The 27,801-nt window shown below is 42.2% G+C and overlaps 1 protein-coding gene across 1 annotated transcript in view; it reads right to left on the reverse strand.

Annotated features, from left to right (window-relative positions):
* Positions 1 to 27,801, reverse strand: part of LOC135547850 (glutamate receptor 3-like) — a 113,853-nt gene that overhangs the window by 49,829 nt on the left and 36,223 nt on the right. The window contains exon 6 of the mRNA XM_064977076.1: positions 8,444 to 8,631. Coding sequence (XP_064833148.1) covers positions 8,444 to 8,631 — 188 coding nt within the window. The remainder of the gene's footprint in view (positions 1 to 8,443; positions 8,632 to 27,801) is intronic.

Consider the following 27,801-nt stretch of genomic DNA (forward strand, 5'->3'; position numbering starts at 1 on the left):
TTATCAAATAACTCTCTGTAATTACTATTACTTGATTAAACTACTTAATCACGTAACTGTAATTAACTAGGAAGTCGGGGCACCAAGGAAAATATTCAGATTAGAAAGTTGTAATTTCCCTAATATAACTTTTCAGATATTTTAATATCTGATCAATTAGTCTTCTGATTAATGACTTATTCTTTATTTTACCTCAAGTTAGTGTCATTCCAAATGTTGCAAATTGTTGGTTATCTGCACGAACCCAGTCTTCACTACGAGTCATCCATACATCAATTGTCTTAAATAATTTATTTACTAACTAAGTAATTCACAGAAGTGCATAAACAAACGGTAGATAGTTACAAGGAAATGATAGCGGATGTGCCCTAGTGAGCTAAACCGGCATCGCGGCTTGGTGTACAAAAAGGGAAGTGGGGGTCAACTGAGATGAGACACAACAAAGTTGATAATTATAACAATTGAAATGCTAATCCTTTGCACATGAACGCTCATTCATTAAGGGAACAATTGCAATCAATATATATATTTACGCTCAGTGTGTCGTCGGGATCTCTGTTGAAAATTTCGTTTCTGTTGGAGAGCCTGTGCGCCCTCTCTCTCTCTCTGTTGTGGTTAGGATAGATAGTTCAGAGTGACATTAATTCATGTCGTTATAGAATAGATGTTTCGGTGGTTGTCGGTCTTCTCGTTCAATGATACCGAATTCCTAGCTGCAGACTAGTAATTAATATCAAAGACTTGTTCTTATTCTGTCGGTATCGATAGTCTAAGAATTTAACCACGTGGTATGGTTAAAAGATTCAGCAATCGTCTGCCACCTTTGTCCTCTCGTAATTGAGAGAAACATGGTCTGGTGATAGAAAACCCGGGTGGTGGTTTTATTCGGAAGAGCAGAAAAGGGCCTGTCCCAGGATGCCCGACCATAACTGTGCTCATGGGAGGTCCTCTGATTTAGTTAAACTCCAAAGGGATTTGGAGTTTCCTTCATTAAACAGTCCAAAATCACATTACACAATTCCACAAACAGTATCATCCTCACTCATTCTTCTTATACAACAATTAGATGTAAGCCTCGTATCTGAGGCTAATATATAAACAGCGTTATGGTAATGTGGCAGTATTGGCTCCCATGAGTTTCACAAAATTGTACCAAATGGACCAGTTCGTAGCTGGATTCTTCACCGATCTTTAATAGCTTCTCCAGAACATAAATGTTGTTCAGTTCTCCAGTTCTGTGAGGTGGAAGAAATTCCTTTGTTCTCTCTATGAAACTTTACTCTTTCTCTATACTGTGGCCATGAGGAGATAATCTCCTCCAGGAATTTACAACCTCTCTCTGACCACAGCAGCCTGGGTGTAGGAGACAGGGGGTTAGGAGGATGGTGCATAGAAAAGGTCTGGTGCAGAGGGAGGGGTGCTCGCTGTACCCAAAGAGGGCAACGTCATGACACTATGTAAAACAAACCATTTAGCAATGCAGTAATTCACAAACAGAGTCAGGTTCCCTCTCCCATTTCCCCCTCCAGCAGAATCCAGCTCATCCACCCCCCTCTCCTCTGTGGGAGTGGAATTCCAATCCAGCAGTGGGCATTATACCACTTCTGCTATTCCATCAACCAGCACAGAGGGAAGCTGCATGCATGGTTCCATTCCCACAAGCATTCTATTCTCTCTCCATCCACTCTCGTCTCTAGTCTCCACACACTACCTCTCTTTTTTTCTCCTGTGGTAAACTGGTCCCGTCGCTTGATCATTTATGAGCAGGTTGTGGGAGTGAGGACTCTCCAAAGGCCCATCCATTCATGCCTGGGCCTATTCTTTACAGAGGAGATGAGCAGGTTGATACCTTTAAGATGGTGAGAGCCTGCAGGGCAGGGCAAGCTCCCAGACCCCACAAATCAACAAATACAGAGCCTCAGGCCAGCACACACTCTGGTCTCTCTAGCACCAAACTACCTCACTGAGAGAAATGATAACGAGTAACAACTATATGATTGAATAGGAGACACTGTGCTAGACATGCGTTTTGAATGACAAGTCATTGGGTTCATATTAGGAGAGAAGGACAGGGAGCCCTCCACTCTGTGCACCTCTCTCAGATATTGTGCCTTCAGTACTGCACACTACTCGAGGAATACAATCCAAAATGGGTGTATCGCTGAGTGATCTTGCATGTGTTCAGGCTCCTGCCTGCCTTTGTGTGAAATCTTCCCTCAGGCTAGGAGGCTAGGGCTATTTTTAGCAGGCTGATTGTATGCTGTTATGGGACAGTGTGTCCTACTTACACTGGGAGCTGCTGATATTAAAGCAAAGTGTTGATGTGACGACCCACATAATGAATCGTCCTTGAGAGACCCAGACGTGTCCTGCCAGTCTCAAACACCAAAGCCACCACTGTGTCTGTTAAGTGACTTCAAATGGCTTCAACATTCACACTGGGGCTGTGGGTGTCAGGGCTTGGAAAGCAGAGATATCACACTTATAATTGCCAAAAGTTAGACAGAATGACCATATTGGTATTCATAGGACAGCTCAGAATTAGTAAGCTGAATTCAGCTAATAAAGGTCAAGATTTCAACCTCTCACATCAGTCAAGAGGACAGATATAAACCTCTTGACCTGAATGAGAAAGTAATATTCTGTCACTTTCAGATACATCCTTCCATCAGGGTCAGAACCAAGTGGCAATAAACACAAATCTGTCTGAAAGGTCACAGTAAAACTCTTTAGCACAATCACAATCAAGGATCACCATAATGAAGAAGACCTGCTCATTCCATGACATAGTCTAACCAGGTGAATGCTATGATCCCTTACTGATGCCACTTGTTAAATCCACTTCAATCAGTGTAAAGGAAGCGGGGGAGACAGATTAAATAAGGATTTTTGAGCCTTGAGACAATTGAGACATGGATTGTGTATGTGTGCCATTCAGAGGGTGAATGGGCAAGACACAATAAGTGCCTTTGAATGGGGTATGGCAGTAGCTTTCGATACCTTGTAGAGTCCATGCCCCAAAGAATTGAGGTTGTTCTGAGGGCAAAACTCAATATTAGATAGATGTTTGGACACAGATATATACACACACACACACCATGTGAACCCTGTAGGCTTGTGTATTTGTGTAAAAAATAAGAAGAAACATAACATGGGTGAAACAAACAGTGTAATGATGAGGAGTGTTTTCCTGTGTGGATTGAAGGTCCTGGGAGTCAGTCAGTCAGTCCCATTCATTTGAGCCCTCTGCCCCAGGTGGCAGTCCTTCTCATTAGAGCTCTGTGACATCGTAAAGAAAACCTTTCAACACCGCTGACTAAAGAATTGTGGCATTACTTCAATTTCCATTGACAGATAGAATATAATGTCACCGCTCAGGGTTTTTTCCCAAAAAACCCATTCAGTTTGAAAAACCCTATAGGAAACATGTTTTATGAAAAAAAAAACTAAAGCGCTAGATAATGTATTTAGTCATAGTCTATGAGTTGGGAATCACATCGCTAATTAATCAAACTCTATATATCAGATGAAATGCCATCCTAACAACAACAAAAAAACTAAACAACTGGCATAAAATTATATTCTTCACAATAAGATTAGTGAACCCATTCCAAGCTTGTGCAAGCAGACATAAACAAATCTAAATCAACAGTAATGTCTTATTCAGTGGCTGATCACCTAGGAAACAGGATGAGAGAGGAACCATGGTTAATAGTAGCTGCTATTCCTCAGTGAAAATGTAGCCTAGGAGCCAACCTCAAACCGTGGCTAGATCAACAATAAGAACCAACGACAAGTTTTAATTTATTTTTGTTATGTTGCACCATAACCCCCTTAAAGAGAGAATGTTCCCTCTGTTTGTGGTGTGTGAGGTTATTATGAGGCGCTAAGTAAGCGTTTCAGCCATACTTACTGCCCAGTTAAATGTCTTAGAGGGTCATGGAGAAGCCCTGTTAAATGGCTTAGAGGGTAATGGAGAAGGAATAAGAAGTACAAAGCTGGAGGAGCCAGGAGAGGTCTCTACTAATGGAGATGGTACTTTCAGAGGTATTGAAGGAATGGAGGCAGACTGAATGGCAGACTGAGGCTCATAAAATGCCTCTTTGAAGGGATGGAACACTGACAGAGATCTATGTGGATGAATCAGACTCTCTCGAAGAAGAAGGTCCTCTTAGTATTTGAAAACAAACAAGGGCACGGAGAAACTTTTAATAATCTTTAAAGATAAAGATTATTACTACAAAATACTCCATTCATGCACACACACATAAAGGACAACTAAAGTGATTTTTAAACCTAAGAATCACAGCTCATTAAATGTTGCTTGAGTATGCGTAATAATTATATTTTGTCCCACAGGTATAAAAGTATAAATGGGGTACTGAACCCTGGTTGTTGATTCATTCAGTTGATAGACATCAACTGACTGATCCGATTCACACACACCAATATAACCGAACTTGAGTTCTCTACAACTCAACCAAAAATCGGTGGTTCTGCCCCTGAGCAAGTGCCGAAGACGTGGATGTCGATTAAGGCAGCCCCCCGCACCTCTCGGATTCAGATGCAGAAGACACATTTCAGTTGAAGGCATTCTGTTGTACAACTGACTAGGTATCCTCCTTTCCCCTCTCCCTTTCCCATATGAGAGCTAACACCAGTATTGAGGTTTCAGGTGAAGTTACTAATCTAAGTGTAGTTCAACGAATCCCCTCATTTTCTGCAGTAGCGAATGAGTCTTAAAAGGGCCAATGCAGCCATTTGTATCTCAACTTCAAATCATTTCTGGGTAACAATGAAGTACCTTATTGTTTTCAAATAAAATGGTCAAAAAGAAACAAAATAGCTTATTAGCAAATAGCAATTTCTCAAGCAAGAATTTAGCTACAGTTGGAATGTCAGGGAGTGGAGGGGGAATACTGAAAACTAGCTGTTATTGGCTGAGAGGTTGGTCTATTAACTAATTTACCACCTAGTGATGTCACCAGACAGGCCAAAACGCCATCCCACCAAAACAGGCAGACATTTCATGCAGTCTTTTCAAACAGCTCCTACACTATAAGGGCATTATCATCATTTCCACAGTATTATTCCAACCTCATAGAGTGGAAATACAGTTATGAGGTTGGAATAAAAATGGTTTTAACTGTCATGGTCAAAACATATTAATGAAATGGTTGTGAAGATAAGGAGAGGTCTGTCCGTGAAAAAAAGATGCTCTGCTTTTTTAACACCACAATCTTGATTATTGTCCAGTCATATGGTCAAGTGCTGCAAAGAAGGACCTAGATAAGCTGAAGTTATCCCAGAACAGAGCTGCACGTTTTGCTTTTCATTGTAAAACATGTACCATAACACTTAGGCTTCAACTTCCAGTTTATACAGTCATGGTCAAAAGTTTTGAGAATGATATAAACATTAATTTCAACAAAGTTTGCTGCTACACTACAGTGTCTTTAGATATTTTTGTCAGATGTTACTATGGAATAACGAAGTATAATTACAAGCATTTCATAAGTGTCAAAGTCTTTTATTGACAATTACATGAAGTTGATGCAAAGAGTCAATATTTGCAGTGTTGACCCTTCTTTTTCTAGACCTCTGCAATCTGCCCTGGCACATCAGAGAAAATGACTTTACCCCGGTCCTCAGCAGTCCAATCCCTGTACCTTTTGCAGAATATCAGTCTGTCCCTGATGTTTTTCCTGGAGAGAAGTGACTTCTTTGCTGCCCTTCTTGACACCAGGCCATCCTCCAAAAGCCTTCGCCTCACTGTGTGTGCAGATGCACTCACACCTGCCTGCTGCCATTCCTGAGCAAGCTCTGTACTGGTGGTGCCCCGAACCCGCAGCTGAATCAACTTTAGGAGACGGTCCTGGCGCTTGCTGGACTTTCTTGGGTGCCCTGAAGCCTTCTTCACAACAATTGAACCGCTCTCCTTGAAGTTATTGATGATCCGATAAATGGTTGATTTAGGTGCAATCTTACTGGCAGCAATAACCTTGCCTGTGAAGCCCTTTTTGTGCAAAGCAATGACGACGGCATGCATTTCCTTGCAGGTAACCATGGCTGACAGAGGTAGAACAATGATTCCAAGCACCACCCTCCTTTTGAAGCTTCCAGTCTGTTATTCAAACTCAATCAGCATGACAGAGGGATCTTCAGCCTTGTCCTCGTCAACACTCACACCTGTGTTAACGAGAGAATCACTGACATGATGTCAGCTGGTCCTTTTGTGGCAGGGCTGAAATGCAGTGGAAATGTTTTTGAGGATTCAGTTCATTTGCATGGCAAAGAGGGACTTTGCAATTACTTGCAATTCATCTGATCACTCTTCATAACATTCTGGAGTATATGCAAATTGCCATCATACAAACTGAGGCAGCAGACTTTGTGAAAATTAATATTTGTGTCATTCTCAAAACTTTTGGCCACGACTGTACATACGATACACATTTTACATACACAATCTATTTTACAATAGTTATATTTTGTTTCATTTTAGTCCTGGCCTGTCTGATGTCCATCCAGTTAAATTTTTATTTGCCATATATTTGTAACTGTGGTATTTCACAAAAGTTCTGAACCTATATACATTTTAGAGACATTATATTTAAATGTGTTATCTTGTTGTTATTAGTCCCACCCTTCAGCTCCATTCAACCCCTCCCATCTATCTCTTAACACCATCCATACTGGATTTCAGGTTGACATATATTCTTCAACTGTGCTGTGATGCTTCACAAAAGTACTGGACCTTTCTATTCTCACAGTTTCTAAAGATTGTAAATTAAAGACACACATTTTTACTAAAATAATTATTATATTATTGATCAATTGGCTATGACTTTTCAAATCACCCAGTATTGCTATCTGCAGTGTTAGCTCTTGTTAAATGTTACAATTATTCAGCCATTTCTGGACTGTGACCAAAAAACGAGCTACATATGGACAGTACCAAAATAAATGATCTAATGACTCTGCCTCCATGCAGCAAAATCTGCAGAGCTGGGAAGGTTGTATGCCACATATATATAACATTCTATTGGTTGCAAGAATTGAGTATTATCATTTATATTGAAAAATTAGACATTTTGAATCCGTCGTCGTTTTGCATGTCAAATCATAAACCATGTGCCATGGAATCAGTACATCGTCAAATCTCACCTCATGGCACAATGTCTCTCCCTTATGTGCCCTACTTTTTTGTGTGTATGTGTAAATTGTAAAGTCTTCTGTCTGTAATGTTATATTTCTCGTTATGTGTCGGACCCCAGTAAGACTAGCTGTCGCCATGGTGCCGGCTAATGGGGATCCCAATAAAACAAAATGTAAAATATATACACTCACTGGACAGTTTATTAGGTACACAAAATCGATCGCTCCTACACACAATGAGTCACGTGGCCGTGGCTTGCTATATAAAGCAGGCAGACAGGCAGGCATCAAGGCATTCAGTTACTGTTTGATTGAACTGTTTGAGCAAAACAAGTGACCTAAGCGACTTTGAGCATGGTATGATGGTACGACTGGAAACTCAGAAATGGCCGCCCTCCTGGGCTTTTCATACACAACAGTGTCTAGGGTTTACCAAGAATGGTGCGACAAACAAAAAAACATCCAGTCAGCGGCAGTCCTGTGGGCGAAAACAGCTCATTCATGAGAAAGGTCAAAGGAGAATGGCAAGAATCCTGCAAGCTAACAGGCAGGACACAAATAGACAATTAACGGTGCAGCACAACAGTGATGTGCAGAACGGTATCTCGGAACGCACAACTCGTCGATCCTTGTCACGGATGGGATATTTCAATAGACAACCACACCGTGTTCCACTCCTGTCAGCTAAAAACAAGAAGCGGCTCCAATCTCCACGCAATCTCTCATAGCCTGGTTCCTCTATAGGTTTCTTCCTAGGTTTTGGCCTTTCTAGGGAGTTTTTTCTAGCCAACGTGCTTCAACACCTGCATTGCTTGCTGTTTGGGGTTTTAGGCTGGGTTTCTGTACAGCACTTTGAGATATCAGCTGATGTACAAAGGGCTATATAAATACATTTGATTTGATTTGATCACAAACATTAGACAATTGAGGAGTGGAAAAACATTGCCTGGAGTTCAGTTTACTTAAGCAGCCTGAACAGTCCCCAAACCTCAACCCAATAGAGCATCTTTAGGATGAGATGGAACGGGCTGTTCACAGCAGTAATGCACTGTCGTCCAATCTGCAGCAACTGCGTGATGCCATCGCATTAGCATGGTCCAACCTCCCTGTGGAACGTTTCTGAATTGTAAAATTCACCCAAAGAATTCAGGTTTTCTGGATGCAAAGGGGGGTCCGACCTGGTACTAGATGGGTGTAGCTAATAAACTGGCCTGTGAGTGTATATTTAAAACAGGAAAATCACATTTTTGACTGCACTGGGCCTTTAAGGCCCACAGTACTATACCTGTTCCAGGATGGTGTTGATTCTTCCAACCTCACAGTCGATGAGGAAGCGTTTCTCCTGCCTGCGGTCCATCTCCTCAATGATGCGTTTGTACTCTGTAGGGTCCACTATACTGCCCACCGACCGGGCCGTCACCTGCCAGTTATTGGCCACTGCTGACTCCATGATGGCTTGAAGGATAGAGAAACCTGGAGAGGAGAGAGAGGGGATCAGTCACATACAGTAGAATGGGAAAGGTGGGTTTGTGGTCGTTTGCAGAGGAGAGCGGTGTACTTAATCACGTCATAGTTACTGTAAAGTCAAAATACAAAGCTCTTTGACAATAAAATCTGGGCACATATTCTAGTCACGTGCACAAGTACGATTTGAAATGCATTGCGAGCTCTAAACCCAACAATGCAGTAATAACATAAGAGAACAAAAACACACAAGAAATAAAAAGAAGAAATCAGAAATAAAAGAACACGAGAAAGTAAGAAGCTACAGTTCCAATACCATATTTACAATGTGCAGAGATACTGGAGTGATAGAGGTAGATATGTATATTGGTAAGGTGACTAGGCATCAGGATGTATGATAAACAGAGTAGCAGTGGCGTAAATAAAGATTGTGTGTGAGTGTGTGTGCGTGTGTGTAGTCAGTATGAATCAGTGGAGGCTGCTGAGGGGAGGACGGCTCATAATAATGGCTGGAACGGAGCAAATGGAATGGCATCAAACAGCACGGAAACCATGGAAACCATGTGTTAGATGTATTTCATACCATTCCACTGATTCCACTCCAGCCATTAACACGAGCCCGTCCTCTCCAATTAAGGCGCCACCAACCTCCTGTGGTATAAATGTGTGCATGTTATGTGTGTGTTGGAGTGTCTGTGTGCGTGAGTGTGTAGAGTCCTGTGTGTGTGCATAGAGACAGTGCAAAAATACAAATAATTACAAGGGTCAACTCAGTATGTGTAGCCATTATTTTAGCTATTTAGCATTTTAGATATTTAACACCTCTTATGGTTTGGGGATAGAAAATGTTCAGGAGCCTGTTGGTGTCAGACTTGATGCACCGGTACTGCTTGCTGTGCGGCAGCAGAGAGAACAGTCTATGGCTTGGGTGACTGGAGTATTTAATGATTTTCCGGGCCTTCCTTTCACACCGGCTGATATAGAGGTCCTGGATGGCAGGGAGCTCGGCCCCAGTGATGTACTGGGCTGTCCGCACCGCCCTCTGTAGCACAATGCAATCGAGGGCGGTGCTGTTCCCGTACCAAGCAGTGATGCAGCCAGTCAAGATGCTCTCAGTGGTGCTGCTGTTGAACTTTTTGTGGATTTGAAGGCCCAAGCCAAACTTGTTCAACCTCCTGAGGGGGAAGAGGCACTGTCACACCTTTTCACAACTGTGTGTGTGTGTGTGTGTGTGTGTGTGTGTGTGTGTGTGTGTGTGTGTGTGTGTGTGTGTGTGTGTGTGTGTGTGTGTGTGTGTGTGTGTGTGTGTGTGTGTGTGCGTGTGTTTGTGTGTGGACCATTTTAAGTCCTTAGTGATTTGGACCTTGAGGGACTTGAAGCTCTCAAACCGCTCCACTGCCGCCCCATCGATGTGGATGGGGGCGTGCTCGCCCCCTTTCACATTTCTCACTTTTTATCATTGTCAATTTAAAGGTTCTGTTTTGTACTGTTTGTTAACCAACTGGTGTAGGGTATGAATATTTTATGTTTTCTGTCCACTTGAATGATATCATTCTGTCATAAAAACAACCACAATAGTCTTTGAGCCCATGAGAAAAAACCTCCCAAAAGACAGCCCTGTCAATATCACATTTCATGGGTGAAATAAATGGTACAGAAGGCCAAGTATGTCAAATGGAAAAGTAGCTTATAGCTTCCAGGACAGGCAACTAGAAATTCTAGTCTGGGCTTTTTATGATGGGGAACTGTTTTGCAGAAATACTACGTGCAAATGCCAATAAGCTTTGGAGGAAAATTTCAATTGAATAGGTTTTCATTTCAGCTCCCAGTGTCTCGGCTGTCACAGTCTGTAATAACTGAATTAATGTGATTTAAAATTCAAATTGTGCGGTACATCATGTCAATGTTACCAGTATCAGTGTTACCCCTCCAACATATAGGTTATAATGGATATCACAGTGCTCTAGGTCTGACAAGCAGGCCTTAAAGGGGTGGAGTTACAAACGGGGCAGAGTTACAACCCAGGACATGTTTTCTTTTCAGAATGTCAACTCAAGGTCAAACTGCGGGCCTGAAATGGGGGTTATACAGCGAGAGCCGCACCCCTTTGTGGGTAATAGCCTTATCAAAATATGAATGTTATTTAATAACACTCCTTACACCACAATGAATAATGATGTGCTACCACTGGATTATTCATGCATAGTAATATACAGACCTAGAATAGGGTAATGAAATAAAACATATATACGTATCAGCGATGGTGGAAATGTGTGGTGGCAGTAGGTCATTTTGTGGTAACTTGTAAGTAATAGACAGATAAAATGGTGCAGTTGAGGAAGGCTTTGTGCGAGAGCAAGCACGCTATATTCGGCTTGGCTAAATGGGCAGAGGCAGCAACATGCGCTCGGCTAGCTCTTCCTCTTAGAGCTTGGGATAAAATCGCTGATTCAATAAAATGATGAATATTATTACTGATGCTGAAGCAGTCAGTGTAGATTATGTTAATGCTGATGCGGTCTTTGCAGTGCACCCCTGCTGGGCTCATCCACATAAAGCATCCACACTGTTCCCTATATGCGCTACCGTCACTTTGTCCAACCTGCTACAGGCACACCAGGGACCTCTGTATAAAAACACTTTGACAGCCCAGTCTAAAGACACCTGTAGCCCAAAACATCTCACAGTACTTCTACTAACAGCCAGCCATCACAGTTTCAGCATGTCACTTTCCATGTGAAAGGGGCATTTTAATTCACGTCAAATGGAGGAAACATGTTATGAGTGTTCATGGATACTTTAAACCGTCTAGAACGCTAGTTGTAGGCATAAATGGATCTACTGCTGTATATGTAGATACAGTGGGGTAAAAAAGTATTTCGTCAGCCACCAATTGTGCAAGTTCTCCCACTTAAAAAGATGAGAGGCCTGTAATTTTCATCATAGGTACACTTCAACTATGACAGACAAAATGAGAAAAAAAATCCAGAAAATCACATTGTAGGATTTTTTATGGATTTATTTGCAAATTATGGTGGAAAATAAGTATTTGGTCACCGACAAACAAGCAAGATTTCTGGCTCTCACAGACATGTAACTTCTTCTTTAAGAGGCTCCTCTGTCCTCCACTTGTTACCTGTATTAATGGCACCTGTTTGAACTTGTTATCAGTATAAAAGACACCTGTCCACAACCTCAAACAGTCACACTCCAAACTCCACTATGGCCAAGACCAAAGAGCTGTCAAAGGACTTAAAAAACAACAGTGTAGACCTGCACCAGGCTGGGAAGACTGAATCTGCAATAGGTAAGCAGCTTGGTTTGAGGAAATCAACTGTGGGAGCAATTATTAGGAAATGGAAGACATACAAGACCACTGATAATCTCCCTCGATCTGGGGCTCCACGCAAGATCTCACCCCGTGGGGTCTAAATGATCACAAGAACGGTGAGCAAAAATCCCAGAACCACACAGGGGGACCTAGTGACTGACCTGCAGAGAGCTGGGACCAAAGTAACAAAGCCTACCATCAGTAACACACTACGCCGCCAGGGACTCAAATCCTGCAGTGCCAGACGTGTCCCCCTGCTTAAGCCAGTACATGCACAGGCCCGTCTGACTTTTGCTAGAGAGCATTTGGATAATCCACAAGAAGATTGGGAGAATGTCATATGGTCAGATGAAACCAAAATATAACTTTTTGGTAAAAACTCAACTCGTCATGTTTGGAGGACAAATAATGCTGAGTTGCATCGAAAGAACACCATACCTATTGTGAAGCATGGGGGTGGAAACATCATGCTTTGGGGTTGTTTTTCTGCAAAGGGACCAGGACGACTGATCCGTGTAAAGGAAAGAATGAATGGGGCCATGTATCGTGAGATTTTGAGTGAAAACCTCCTTCCATCAGCAAGGGCATTGAAGATGCTGGGTCTTTCAGCATGACAATGATCCCAAACACACCGTCCGGGCAACGAAGGAGTGGCTTCGTAAGAAGCATTTCAAGGTCCTGGAGTGGCCTAGCCAGTCTCCAGATCTCAACCCCATAGAAAATCTTTGGAGGGAGTTGAAAGTCCGTGTTGCCCAGCAACAGCCCCAAAACATCACTGCTCTAGAGGAGATCTGCATGGAGGAATGGGCCAAAATACCAGCAACAGTGTGTGAAAACCTTGTGAAGACTTACAGAAAACATTTGGCCTCTGTCATTGCCAACAAAGGGTATATACCAAAGTATTGAGATAAACTTTTGTTAATGACCAAATACTTAGTTCCCACCATAATTTGCAAATAAATTCATTAAAAATCCTACAATGTGATTTTCTGGATTTCTTTTCTCATTTTGTCTGTCATAGTTGAAGTGTACCTATGACGAAAATTACAGGCCTCTCATCCTTTAAAGTGGGAGAACTTGCACAATTGGTGGCTGACTAAATACTTTTTTGCCCCACTGTATATGGAGCTGTGAAGTGAAGAACTACCATAGACTAGCTAGCTAGAGCACATAAGAATTCTGCGCACAGCCAGAGACTCAGCCATCCACTCTCCTCTATATCCTCTCCTACGTTAGTGACCTTCACTCAAGAGACCACTGCAGAAGGTTGTCCAATCAGACATTTCCTTTTATAAGACAGGCGGCTGTGAAGGACTGAGCACGGCTACATCACCATCACCCACTCAGGTGGCGACTGGAAGAGTAGCGAGGAGCAGGGAGAGCCGTGTATGCACGTCTGATATTTCTAAAGGTTGGGAGACTCAACAACGGTTTTCATGCGTCTGGCCGTATCCCAGCGCACTGTGAATGACAGCCAGATAAGATAAAACTCAGGAGCTGACCCCTGGTTGAAAGGACAGGGGCTTATTCTGTCATTGTAGAAGCACCATCAGGTCACACTGAAAAACACTGTGCTTTTATCATCCATCCCCACAGCATATTAAGAGAGAGAAAAGACTGCAGTCTATGTCTGATAGCATAGCAGCACAGAGGAAATTAAAAAGCAAATGCTGAAATATGAGGTGTTTTTTCACCAGCTTCCATGAGACTACATATTGTATAGAGTACACTGGGTAAAGCCTGACATTTTAAACATGTTACCAGCTGCTTATGAAGAAAAAGGATTTGGGAGGATTTAGAAATGATTCCCTCATGACTTATATTTTGTATCAATCTTCTGCCTCTAAGCTGATTTGGAAGTTTTGGGATTCAGACGTTATTATGTATTTCTCAATGCTAAACGTGTTGTGAAACATTGACAAGTTAAAATACTTGGAGATGAAAAATAAATTACCAATCATTCTGGCAGAAAATATAAACAGGGGATGTCATGGCATCACAATGCTAAAAGGAACAACATTCTGGATATTGGCATCTCCTGTCTGCTGTGTGTGAGATGAACATAGTGTCACTCAGTGGTGCAAACAACAAAGTGAGTGAATGTTGGTGCAAGGTTTTTAGACGTAAACAGATGGTACATATCACAGAAGCCAGCGGGCAGGGTGACCATCAAGAGCATTTATAAACTGTCAATTGTACAGCCCATAATATAAAACACATGAAATATTCAGAAATCTGGGGCATATTGTCACAAGGCAATGTATAATTGGGATGAAAGTAAGACATTTTGTGAGGGAAATGTTTTAAAGATGACCTATAGTAGTACATTTCTTTAAAAACATTTGATACCGTAGAAACATTCACCTGAATGATTTTTACTACAGCCTGCTGACCAATTGGGAAACATAATTTGTGTGGAAATGAGTCCAAGCTACAAAGCTCAGGGTCAGGGTTGACACCTTTATTCACATCAAGTCCTCAACACTAGATGTCTATCATCTGAAGTCCGACTTGACAGACACTCCATTCAACTGTAATATCTGACCTCCTGTCAGATGATGCAGTAAAAAAAAATGCAGCAAACTAGAAAAAAGAAGAAATAAAAAGAATAAAAAATCGCTCTCTGACGCTCGATACTCAATTGAACCAATTTTTGTCAGCAAGAAAAACATAAATGATTCTGTACTCAGTATCAAATCTTTGAAAACTAAACATGGTGAATGGATGAACGAGGAACGTTCAAAATATAATTTTAATGGTGAGGACCTTGACTGGAATATAAACCTTCTTGGTTGTCATCACACGAGGTTCATTTACATTTCTTCACATGAACATAATTCCCTGCCTCAGCGTGGAGTGTGAAAGTTCAAAATGATTATGCAGAAAGCAGAGAAAATGTCTAATTTCTTCAAAAGAACAATTACAACCCCTGATATTTGTCAGTGTCAATTATCATAATTGGGCTATTTGAGTAGAGTAAGACATAAAAATGTTCCTGGTGCTTCTCTATTTCTCTTGATATACCCAAAAAATTCTTTAGATAATTTGACAGTCAGTGAAAGCTATATATAGTATTTTTTTTCATATGTAACAATTGAAGGGTATTCGTAACCATTCAAAATATACAGTTATAAACAAAGACTGACTACATCTGGGACAGCACCCAACTCCAAGCCCAAAGCAGTGTGATTTGCATATGGTCTTTGTATATGGGAAGGATTGATAAAGACAGGTTTTACTGTAGGTGGTGAGCAGTATGGATAATGTGTAGGGAGGTTCTGATAGTATTTGATTTCAGTTTGAGGATATAAGTGTAGATAAGGGTAGTGTGGATAGTATGCTGTGCCATTTGGAAGTTATGAGAGGTAGAGTGGACAATATGCTGTCTCAGGTGGTGGATAGCATCATGGTGGCTGCAGCATCATGGATGCTGTGTGCCCTCAACTCTGACTCAGTCTTCCCCTGCTGCCTCCCAGGAGATGGTGACCTCTTTTAATCTCTCTCTCGGGGCAGGCATCAGAGTTATTTGCTGTGATGGCTTGCCCAAAGCTGAGCAGTGCATCACCGAGGTGAAGTCACACAAAGCTTCTGAGACCACTTTTAGAGAAAGCTCCAAAAATCTCAAAGCTTAAGTCAGAGAGAAAAAAACAACAAGAGCTACTGCAGAGAGAGGCATTCCACTTCCCTGCACCAGATTTCACAAAATTGAGTTTGCTGGCTGGCTTTCTCCTTGAGAGTAAAGTTGCACGTACAGTCCCATGTTTCTGCTCAATTGCCTACAGAACACCCATCTCTTAAACAAACAAAAATGGCCTTTCATCTTGGGCAAACCATGTCCCGAACACAGCATATTAAGTCTTTCATAATGCAGAAAGACCACTGTTCAAATGGCCCATGCATTATCCTGAAAGCTTGTGTCCCAAAATAGATGAAAGGCTTTGGAGACCAGTGGCCAGAGACAAGTGAGCAGAGGACGGTATAAACAAAACAGTGTGTAATAAAGCAGGGGCAAGTTCTATTAGTCACCCAGTTCATTATTATGCCATTTTAAGTCACATGGTCAGGCCAGATTAGATGTGACAGACTGTGGATCTCCTTAGGAGATGTTTAGAATTCATAAAGTAAATCATATTTGGTTGAGCTGCAGAGGCACAAAGGGTTTGCTGACTCCTCCATTATTTTCCTCAGGCTACGCCTCCACAATGTTTTTTATGCTATTGAAATTTCTGCTATTTCTCCTGCGAGCAGCTGAGACTAGTGCAGTCAGCTGAGGAGAGAGAGAAAATGAGAGAGAGACTCATCCTGGCCATCATAAGCCTCTTGCTCCTGGGCTCCTCTCTTGCTTTTGTTTAGAATGGATGTGTGTACATTTGTCTCCTAATGTCAGTTTTTCCACATACTATGATAGCACAGGATACAAATACAAGGGACTTATTCTGTCAGAGATACAAAGGCTATATAACAATGGGGTTTAAATGCCAACACATTTTAAATATTGAACAATTACATACCTAGGATAATACTGAAATGAGTCACATTCCATGTCGATGTTAAAGGTATGCATACATGACATTTTAAGGTCAGTGACTGTGCTGGTTTTCTTTTCTCTCTGAAACACTATTTTTGTCTGCATCCTGTGTATTGATTTCTTTATTTTTCCCCAGCAGCAGCAGCCGTAGGGGCAGTCACAGCACCAAACAAGCAAGCAGTAGAGAGAAGAGAACTGTCCAGTGCTGAAATACTGGTTTCTGCAGTCAGAGCCAGTAGTATAGAGTGGAACTGTCCAAGGTTCTGAAATATTAGCAACTTAGAACAGGGAGCAGGGAAAAGCAGGGGGAGAAAAGATCTGAAAATGTCAATGAACCATAAGGCTGCAGCATTGGAAGCCGTGTTAGTAGGAGCTGTTTCAGCCCAGTCGGAAATACTAGCTGCTTAAAGAAAGATGAGTACAGACCAGTCGGAAATACTAGCTGCTTAAAGAAAGATGAGTACAGACCAGTCGGAAATACTAGCTGCTTAAAGAAAGATGAGTACAGACCAGTCGGAAATACTAGCTGCTTAAAGAAAGATGAGTACAGACCAGTCGGAAATACTAGCTGCTTAAGGAAAGATGAGTACAGACCAGTCGGAAATACTAGCTGCTTAAAGAAAGATGAGTACAGACCAGTCGGAAATACTAGCTGCTTAAAGAAAGATGAGTACAGACCAGTCAGAAAGACTGTGATGATTTTTGTATTTGTATTAGTATTTATTATGAATCCAAGGCAGCAGCTACTCTTCCTGGGGTTCAGCAAAATTAAGGCAGTTTATACAATTTTAAAAACATTACAATACATTCAGATTTCACAAAACACTGTGTGGCCTCAGGCACCTGCTCCACCACCACCATCTACCGTACTAAATCCATGTGTATGTGTGTGTATACTGTGTATGTTATCTTGTGTGTGTATGCATGTGTCTGTGACTGTTTGTGTTGCTTCACAGTCCCCGCTGTTCCATAAGGTGTATTTTAATCTGTTTTATAAATCTAATTTTACTGTTTGCATCTGTTACTTGATGTGGAATAGAGTTCCATGTTGTCATGGCTCTATGCAGTACCGTGCACCTCCCATAGCCTGTTCTGGTCTATGAAGAGACCTCTTGTGGCATGTCTTGTGGGGTATGCATGGGTGTCCGAGCTGTGTGCCAGTAGTTCAAACAGACAGCTCGGTGCATTCAACATGTAAAAACCTCTCAATAATACAAGTAGTGAAGAAGTCAATCTCTCCTCCACTTTAAGCCAGGAGAGATTGACATGCATATTATTAATATTAGCTCTCTGTGTACATCCAAGGGCCAGACGTGCTGCCCTGTTCTGAGCCAATTGCAATTTCCCTAAGTCCTTTTTTGTGTCATCTCACCACACGACTGAACAATAGTCAAGGTGCGACAACACTAGGGCCTTTTGGATAGTGCCTTGGGACTGCCTGTATGATAGTGTAGTGCAATTGTAATGGCTTAGCAGATAATAAGAAAAGACGATCAGTATTTATCTGGCTAAAAGAGAAGGAATATAATATCTATTGTTTACAGGAAACCTATTCCACAATTTTAGATTACATTTTGTGGACTTTTCTAAGCTGTTTAAAGGCACAGTCAACTTAGTGTATGTAAACTTCTGACCCACTGGAATTGTGATACAGTGAATTATAAGTGAGATAATCTGTCTGTAAACAATTGTTGGACAAAGTACTTGTGTCTTGCACAAAGTAGAAGTAGTCCTAACCGACTTGACAAAGCTATAGTTTGTTAACAAGACATTGGTGGAGTGGTTGAAAAATGAGTTTTAATGACTCCAACCTAAACTTTCGACTTCAACTGTATATATTACATTGATAGTACCAGTCAAACGTTTGGACACAGCTACTCATTCCCGGGTGTTACTTTATTTTTTAATATTTTCTACATTGAAGAATAATAGTAAAGATATCAAAACTATGAAATAACACATATGGAATCATGTACTGTAGTAACCAAAAATATATTTTATATTTGAGATTTTTCAAAGTAGCCACCCCTTGCCTTGACGACAGCTTTGCACACTCTTGGCAGGTAACTCTTGTATGTCTTGTTAAAGTTCATTTGTGGAATTTATTTTCTTCTTAATGCATTTGATCCAATCAGTTGTGTTGTGACAAGGTAGTGGTGGTATACGGAAGATAGCCCTATTTGGTCCATATTATGGCAAGACCACTCAAACAAGCAAAGCGAAATGATAGTCCATCATTACTTTAATTAAGACATGAAAGTCAGTCAATGCGGAAAATTTCAAGAACTTTTCAAGTTTCTTCAAGTGCATTCGCAAAAACCATCAAACGCTATGATGAAACTGGCTCTCATGAGGACCGCCACAGGAGAGGAAGACCCAGAGTTACCTCTGCTGCAGAGGATGAGTTCATTAGAGTTACCGGCCTTAGAAATTGCAGGCCAAATAAATGCTTCACAGAGTTCAAGTAACAGACACATTTCAACTGTTCAGAGGAGACTGCGTGAATCAGGCCTTCATGGTCAACGAAACCACGAAACCACAACTAAAGGACACAAATAATAAGAAGAAACTTGCTTGGTCCAAGAAACACAAGAGTGTGCAAAGCTGTCATCAAGACAAAGGGTGGCTACTTTGAAGAATCTGAAATCTAAAATATATTTAAATTTATTTAACAATGTTTTGGTTACTACATGATTCCATATGTGTTATTTCATAGTGTGGATGTCTTCACTATTATTCTACAATGCAGATAATAGTAGAAATAAAGAAAAACACTTAGATGAGTAGGTGTGTCCAAACCTTTGACTGGTACTGTACATTTACAAAAATATATACGGGGGATTGGAAATTGTGCGGACAATTGTATTGATGGAAGCCATAATCTATCTGCAATATTAAAGTTGATCTACCCCCTAAAAAATAAATACACATATATAACACACTCTAAATGTGGTCCCAGATAAATAATGGGAATGTAGAATTGGTGTGTGTCACATTATGGAGGACTCTGATACATCTGGTGTAAATGCTATTATTATAGCAACACTATGGACTCCTGTGATTCTATATTTGACACATCATTTTTACTGTTAGTTCCCTCTACATCCTTGTCATTTGTTTATCACTCCAAAACCGCATGATAACCAAACATACCCTTGTAAAACTGACCATGCTACCAATCCTCGACTTTGGCGATGTCATTTACAAAATAGCCTCCAATACCCTACTCAACAAATTGGATGCAGTCTATCACAGTGCAATCCGTTTTGTCACCAAAGCCCCATAAACTACCCACCATTGTGACCTGTACGCTCTCGTTGGCTGGCCCTCGCTTCATACTCGTCGCCAAACCCACTGGCTCCATGTCATCTACAAGACCCTGCTAGGTAAAGTCCCCCCTTATCTCAGCTCGCTGGTCACCATAGCATCTCCCACCTGTAGCACACGCTCCAGCAGGTATATCTCTCTAGTCACCCCCAAAACCAATTCTTTCTTTGGCCGCCTCTCCTTCCAGTTCTCTGCTGCTAATGACTGGAACAAACTACAAAAATCTCTGAAACTGGAAACACTTATCTCCCTCACTAGCTTTAAGCACCAACTGTCCGAGCAGCTCACAGATTACTGCACCTGTACATAGCCCACCTATATTTTAGCCCAAACAACTACCTCTTTCCCTACTGTATTTAATTTATTTATTTATTTATTTTGCTCCTTTGCACCGCATTATTTTTTATTTCTACTTTGCACATTCTTCCACTGCAAATCTACCATTCCAGTGTTTTACTTGCTATATTGTATTTACTTTGCCACCATGGCATTTTTTTGCCTTTACCTCCCTTATCTCACCTCATTTGCTGACATCGTATATAGACTTGTTTATACTGTATTATTGACTGTATGTTTGTTTTACTCCATGTGTAACTCTGTGTCGTTGTATGTGTCGAACTGCTTTGCTTTATCTTGGCCAGGTCGCAATTGTAAATGAGAACTTGTTCTCAACTTGCCTACCTGGTTAAATAAAGGTGAAATAAAAAAATAAAAAAAATAACTGTTCCTCATTTGTCTTTGTGCTTCATGATTGAGTTCAAAATGTATCAAGAGTGCAAAATAGTCAGCCTCAACATACAGAAATCAATGTGATATCCAAACCGGAACAGCTTACTCCTAACAAGCTCCCTTTCTCCCTCTACTAACCTGCACCTCCTGATACTGTTTATTTATCCGTTATTTGACCAGGTAAGTTGACTGAGAACATGTTCTCATTTGCAGCAACAACCTGGGGAATAGTTACAGGGGAGAGGAGGGGGATGACTGAGCCAATTGGAAACTGGGGATTATTAGGTGACTGATGGTTTGAGGGCCAGATTGGGAATTTAGCCAGCACACCGGGGTTAACACCCCTACTCTTACGATAAGTACCATGGGATCTTTAATGACCTCAGAGAGTCAGGACACCCATTTAACGTCCCATCTGAAATACAGCACCCTACACAGGGCGGTGTCCCCAATCGCTGTCATGGGGCATTGGGACATTTTTTTAGACCAGAGGAAAGAGTGCCTCTTACTGGCCCTCAACACCACTTCCAGCAGCATCTGGTCTCCCATCCAGGAACTGACCAGGACCAACCCTACTTAGCTTCAGAAGCAAGCCAGCAGTGGTATGCAGGCTAGTATGCTGCTGGTATACCACCCTGCATACCTGCATATCATACTGTATTTCCTTAGAGGAAATGTCAAAGCTAGATTAAAAAAGTCTATATTCATAATTAATTAACGCATTTTAATCCTGAATATGCAGCACACCGCAACAGTGTGTTGTGGCACAATATTGTAGCCAATTATTATACTATTCTATGTGGTCTGCAGCACAGCACAAACCACAGATTTTCCTCCCATTCCACTACCTCTACATGCTTGAATGTGCCTGGACACATGGTGACCATTTGGGGCCTCTGGCAGGAAGGTGGGCAGGCTTGGTTTTGTTCAGAGGGGAGAGCAGAGGCACTCAGGGAGAACAGATGCCCCAGCTACAGACTCTCTGCTCTATGAGTCATCGCTTTTCATCAATGAGGTCATTCCACAGTGCACGCACACAGAGAGAGCCTTACAAAACACAAACAATAAGATCAACATACACCCATACAGTGCACCCACCCACCCAGTATACCCATCCACACACTGCAACACACCACCCCACCTTTACCTTCATCTCATACTCTGACTGAGCATTCCTTGTTTAAAACACACTGTACAGTACTTCCGTCAACTTGCAGTTTATCTAAAGCTTTGCAGTCAACAGACCCAGTTTGTATCATCTATTTCTAAAGTTAATACAATTGGGGATTCAAAGAGGATTTGTTAGGCATCACAGAGCTCTCCAAGGATACAGAGCTCCAAATTGGACCGACCCAATGTTCTCCATGTTCCGCATCAGGTTGGGCCCCCCAGAGAGAGACACACAGGTCCCATAGAGAATAACGACTTGACTTAGAGACGTTAAAAGCCAACTGAAGTCTTGGAGTCCCAAGGCAGAGCTAATGAGTGCGGGAGAGAGGGACCACACAGACAGCAGGCAGAGCCAGTGATGGGGAAGAAGAGATAAACAGCGTTTAGCCACAGCAGGCTGCCTGTGCTCATTGATTTGTGCGGAGAGGCCCGGGCTGGGCTGGAAGCGAAGGTGGTGTAGAGAGCTCACGGAGATGGAGAGGAGAGGAGCAGCAGGTTTGTGCCACGTCGTCTCTCTCTCTCGCGCCCTCTTGCTCGCTCTCTCTCTCACCCACACTGTGTTAATGAGCCTGTGCCTGACTGCTGAACGCAACCATTTAGCACTGTGCAATTAATCAGATGTTTCCTTGCAGAGAGGAAGCCAGTGAGGCATATAGCAGGGAGCTGTGATTTTACTCCATACAAATGCAATTTTCCACCTCAACCCCTACCTTCACCTAGTGTCAGGGGTAACATGGGGACCAGAGAAAAGCTGTCCTTTTGCCTGTTAGTTTGTAGACTTTGGTTAAGATGATTTCATAAGATGAATCCAAAGCAAGGAAACAAAAGGTTTATTACAAAGCCCTATATCCTACAAGAAATTAATATTACAGTATTTATGCAGGCAGTAGAATATAAATACACTTTCTTTCCCGTTAATCACATAAAATGACTGACAAACAGAAAGTAGACCGCTCTCACAGGAGTGTGTGTGTGTCTGCTTGTGGATATTATATGAAAAGGATTTGATTTCTCATATTAAAAATGAATGCGCTCTATGGCATATTCAACCAGATACAGTTGAAGTCGGAAGTTTACATAAACTTAGGTTGGAGTCATTAAAACTCTTTTTCTCAACCACTCCACACATTTCTTGTTAACAAACTATAGTTTTGGCAAGTGGGTTAGGACATCTACTTTGTGAGTGACACAAGTAATTTGTCCAACAATTGTTTACAGACAGATTATTTCACTTATATCACAATTCAACTGTATCACAATTCCTGTGGGTCAGAAGTATACATACACTAAGTTGAATGTGCCTTTAAACAGCTTGGAAAAATCCAGAAAATTTTGTCATGGCTTTAGAAGCTTCTGATAGGCTAATTGACACAATTGGAGTCAATTGGAGGTTTATGTGTGGATGTATTTCAAGGCCTACCTTCAAATTCAGTGCCTCTTTGCTTGACATCAAGGGAAAATCAAAAGAAATTAGCCAAGACCTCAGAAATAAAATTGTAGACCTCCACAAGTCTGCTTCATCCTTGGGAGACATTTCTAAATGCCTGAAGGTACCACGTTCATCTGTATAAACAAGAGTACACAAGTATAAACCCCATGGGACCACGCAGCCGTCATACCACTCAGGAAGAAGACGTGTTCTGTCTCCCAGAGATGAACATACTTTGGTGCGAAAAGTGCATATCAATCCCAGAACAACAGCAAAGGACCTTGTGAAGATGCTGGAGGAAACAGGTACAAAAGTATCTATATCCACAGTAAAACGAGTCCTATGTCGGCATAACCTGAAAGGCCGCTCAACAAGGAAGAAACCACTGCTCCAAATCCGCCATAAAAAAACAGACTACGGTTTGCAACTGCACATGGGGACAAAGATCGTACTTTTTGGAGAACTGTCCTTTGGTATGATGAAACAAAAATAGAACTGTTTGGCCATAATGACCATCATTATGTTTGGAGGAAAAAGGGGGAGGCTTGCAAGCCAAAGAACACCATCCCAACCGTGAAGCACGGGGATGGCAGCATCATGTTGTGGGGGTGCTTTGCTGCAGAAGGGACTGGTGCACTTCACAAAATAGATGGCATCATGAGACAGGAAAATGATGTGGATATATTGAAGCAACATCTCAAGACATCAGTCAGGAAGTTAAAGCGTGGTGGCAAATGGTTCTTCCAAATGGACAATGACCCCAAGCATACTTCCAAAGTTGTGGCAAAATGGCTTAAGGACAACAAAGTCAAGGTGTTGGAGTGGCATCACAAAGCCCTGACATCAATCCTATGGAACATTTGTGGGCAGAACTGAAAAGGCATGTGTGAGCAAGGAGGCCTACAAACCTGACTCAGTTACACCAGCTCTGTCAGGACGAATGGGCCAGAATTCACCCAACTTACTGTGGGAAGCTTGTGGAAGGCTACCTGAAGCGTTTGACCCAAGTTAAACAATTTAAAGGCAATGCTACCAAATACTAATTCAAAATGCAAACACTAACAGGATCTAGCTATAAGTCAAAGGCAGAAATTAATTCCATTCAAACACATTCTCCTTTGTTAAAGGACTTGAGGTGTTCTTCAAGCAGAACACGGGCAGGTATACTAACTGACCCATTTCTGTTAACAGGAACTAATGGTAAAGAACTCAAAACACTCTTCAATGATTCAATAGGAAAATCCTATTCAATGTGATTCAGATTCAACACAACTATGGAGACAGGATATTCTAAGCATTTCCAGCATGATGGCGAGGTGGAATCGATGTGATACAGAGGTTGAAAGAGGAGAACATGACTGCCGGTGTGAGAGACTCTCACTAAGGGGCCAAAATCACATTGGAAATGGAAAGCTCCATGCACAGTGAAGGCAGGGTCGAAATCTTTGGGTGTTTATTTTGCACGCAGGAGATTCCTATGTTATTGTACCTTGACACAGTAACAAATCTTCCTATTACAACACAGTGTCTCCGAACCTGAGCAAGACTTTCAGTCATGATAGGGTTCACCTCACTGCGATCCAGGAGACTGCAGTTTGCATTCATTACTATTCCCATTTTCATGCTTTTTGTGAAGAAAAAGGGACTAGAGTCATATATATTTCTCTGTCTCTTTTTTGAGTGTCCAGGTGTGTTTGGTGGCTTTGTCATCAGTGATGGAGAAATCATCCCACTGGAATTCTTCTCTGCTTTAGTGCCCTAATGCTATCATACTCTGTCACGGGATGTCAATACAAGCAGACATTGCTCCTGCCTCCGAATTTAAGAGCCTTCCCAATTTCAAATAGCTCCCTCTTGTAGTTGTAACAGGGAGTCAATATCAGTGTACCTAATAGTAACATGGCATTTAGTATGTCCTTTTAAAACATGTGGAATTTAGATGGGTGGTGATCACTGTAAAGCATAAACAACATCTCTCAATCCATGTGGAGAACAGAACAGTGAGGGGTGCTAGGAACAGGAGGAGCAGGAGGGCTCTCTAGCCTTTCTTGCCTCAGAGCAAACACAAGCTGTAGGTAAGGCATGCACAGCACAGCATGTGGGGTAGGACTCCAAACTATAGTGGCTAAAGCAGCCAATGTTGCTGCAGGCCAAAGGCCCATTAGACCCCCCCAAAAAGCTTCATCTATTGCTTTTCCAAAAAATCTATTTCCTATGACACAAAATACCACAGTGAGTTGATAGGGCTCTTCTCTCCTGTTATCCGCCTGGAGTTTTTACGCCTTTCTGTTTCCTTTACTGTTTCACGTCATTCTGTGGAAATGGGAGTATGTTACAGATGGTGGCAATCTGATCCAGACACAGTAGGTGGAAGGGCCTCCGTGAGTCAAGGAGAACTGTAGGGTGAATCAGGAGGCACATGGAGGAAGGTTGATTTTGCCCGGGAGAGACAATAAACCTCGTAATCACCTTTCCTCCACCACAGCAGCCAAGCAATTATCCGCTGGTACGGCCTGCCGCAGACACACAGACACTGAGACACATGGCCCGTGTCCATGCTTCTGACATGAGGCCCCCAATTTCAAAGCAATTGGCACTGTCTTAACATGGTTTAGGAAGGGATAAAACATCTGGAACAACATAAGGAAAGGGTGTTAGCTAATAACATCTCAATTAGGTTGGTGTGCTGCGCTGATGGAGAGGGAAGATTTAAAAAGACAAGCATTTTTGAAATAAACGTCTTAAACTCAGTGGGAAAAATGGGTTAGAAGTGAGCAGTCTTTTTCTAGTTGAACGATACACAACATAGTTTGATGAGATGATGGATGAAGCACCAAAGTTATACTGTATATCGTAAGGTAAGCCAGCAAGTAAACCTCGACAAAGCACTGTAATAAAACTGTCTCAACGTAGGCTCAACAGCACGTTGAATACACTCTACTGCATATAAAACCAGTACACAATCACAATACAGTGAATAGCTCTCACCATCGCCAGACCATTCAAAAATACATGTAAAAAAGGGCAGAATGTGTTTTAGCCCAAATGTGATCTAATATTACAGGACTCTAATTATTTCCTAAAAGCTCAACATTTGGTTATAGGAAACTCTCATGGGCCAGAGAGGATAAAGGCAACTAAGATCTCCCTCGGCCAGAGGAAAAACTGGAAATGGTCGACAGAGGACATACACTATAGTTTTACACTATGATGAATAGTAAATGGTTGGTTTACACAAGTGAGAAACGTTGTGGAACTGTCAGCCTCTGCATTTTGCCCTATCCTCAGTTTCTAATTACAGCAAGAATATGGTATTGTAAACAGAATACCTGCTCCAGTACAGTAGCCTGGTCCAGTACAGTTTGTCTCTCTCTCTCTACAGCCAGCCTTACAGTACAGTAGCCTGGTCCAGTACAGTTTGTCTCTCCCTCTCTACAGCCAGCCTTACAGTACAGTAGCATGGTCCAGTACAGTTTGTCTCTCTCTCTACAGCCAGCCTTACAGTACAGTAGCCTGGTCCAGTACAGGTTGTCTCTCCCTCTCTACAGCCAGCCTTACAGTACAGTAGCCTGGTCCAGTACAGTTTGTCTCTCTCTCTACAGCCAGCCTTACAGTACAGTAGCCTGGTCCAGTACAGTTTGTCTCTCTCTCTCTACAGCCAGCCTTACAGTACAGTAGCCTGGTCCAGTACAGTTTGTCTCTCCCTCTCTACAGCCAGCCTTACAGTACAGTAGCCTGGTCCAGTACAGTTTGTCTCTCTCTCTCTACAGCCAGCCTTACAGTACAGTAGCCTGGTCCAGTACAGTTTGTCTCTCCCTCTCTACAGCCAGCCTTACAGTACAGTAGCCTGGTCCAGTACAGTATGTATCTCTCTACAGCCAGCCTTACAGTACAGTAGCCTGGTCCAGTACAGTTTGTCTCTCCCTCTCTACAGCCAGCCTTACAGTACAGTAGCCTGGTCCAGTACAGTTTGTCTCTCCCTCTCTACAGCCAGCCTTACAGTACAGTAGCCTGGTCCAGTACAGTTTGTCTCTCCCTCTCTACAGCCAGCCTTACAGTACAGTAGCCTGGTCCAGTACAGTTTGTCTCTCCCTCTCTACAGCCAGCCTTACAGTACAGTAGCCTGGTCCAGTACAGTATGTATCTCTCTACAGCCAGCCTTACAGTACAGTAGCCTGGTCCAGTACAGTTTGTCTCTCTCTCTCTACAGCCAGCCTTACAGTACAGTAGACTGGTCCAGTACAGTATGTCTCTCTCTCTACAGCCAGCCTTACAGTACAGTAGCCTGGTCCAGTACAGTTTGTCTCTCCCTCTCTACAGCCAGCCTTACAGTACAGTAGACTGGTCCAGTACAGTATGTCTCTCTCTCTACAGCCAGCCTTACAGTACAGTAGCCTGGTCCAGTACAGTTTGTCTCTCTCTCTCTACAGCCAGCCTTACAGTACAGTAGCCTGGTCCAGTACAGTTTGTCTCTCCCTCTCTACAGCCAGCCTTACAGTACAGTAGCCTGGTCCAGTACAGTTTGTCTCTCCCTCTCTACAGCCAGCCTTACAGTACAGTAGACTGGTCCAGTACAGTATGTCTCTCTCTCTACAGCCAGCCTTACAGTACAGTAGCCTGGTCCAGTACAGTTTGTCTCTCCCTCTCTACAGCCAGCCTTACAGT

This window comes from Oncorhynchus masou, chromosome 11 (assembly GCF_036934945.1).
Source record: "Oncorhynchus masou masou isolate Uvic2021 chromosome 11, UVic_Omas_1.1, whole genome shotgun sequence".
NCBI classification, from domain to species: Eukaryota; Metazoa; Chordata; class Actinopteri; order Salmoniformes; family Salmonidae; genus Oncorhynchus; species Oncorhynchus masou.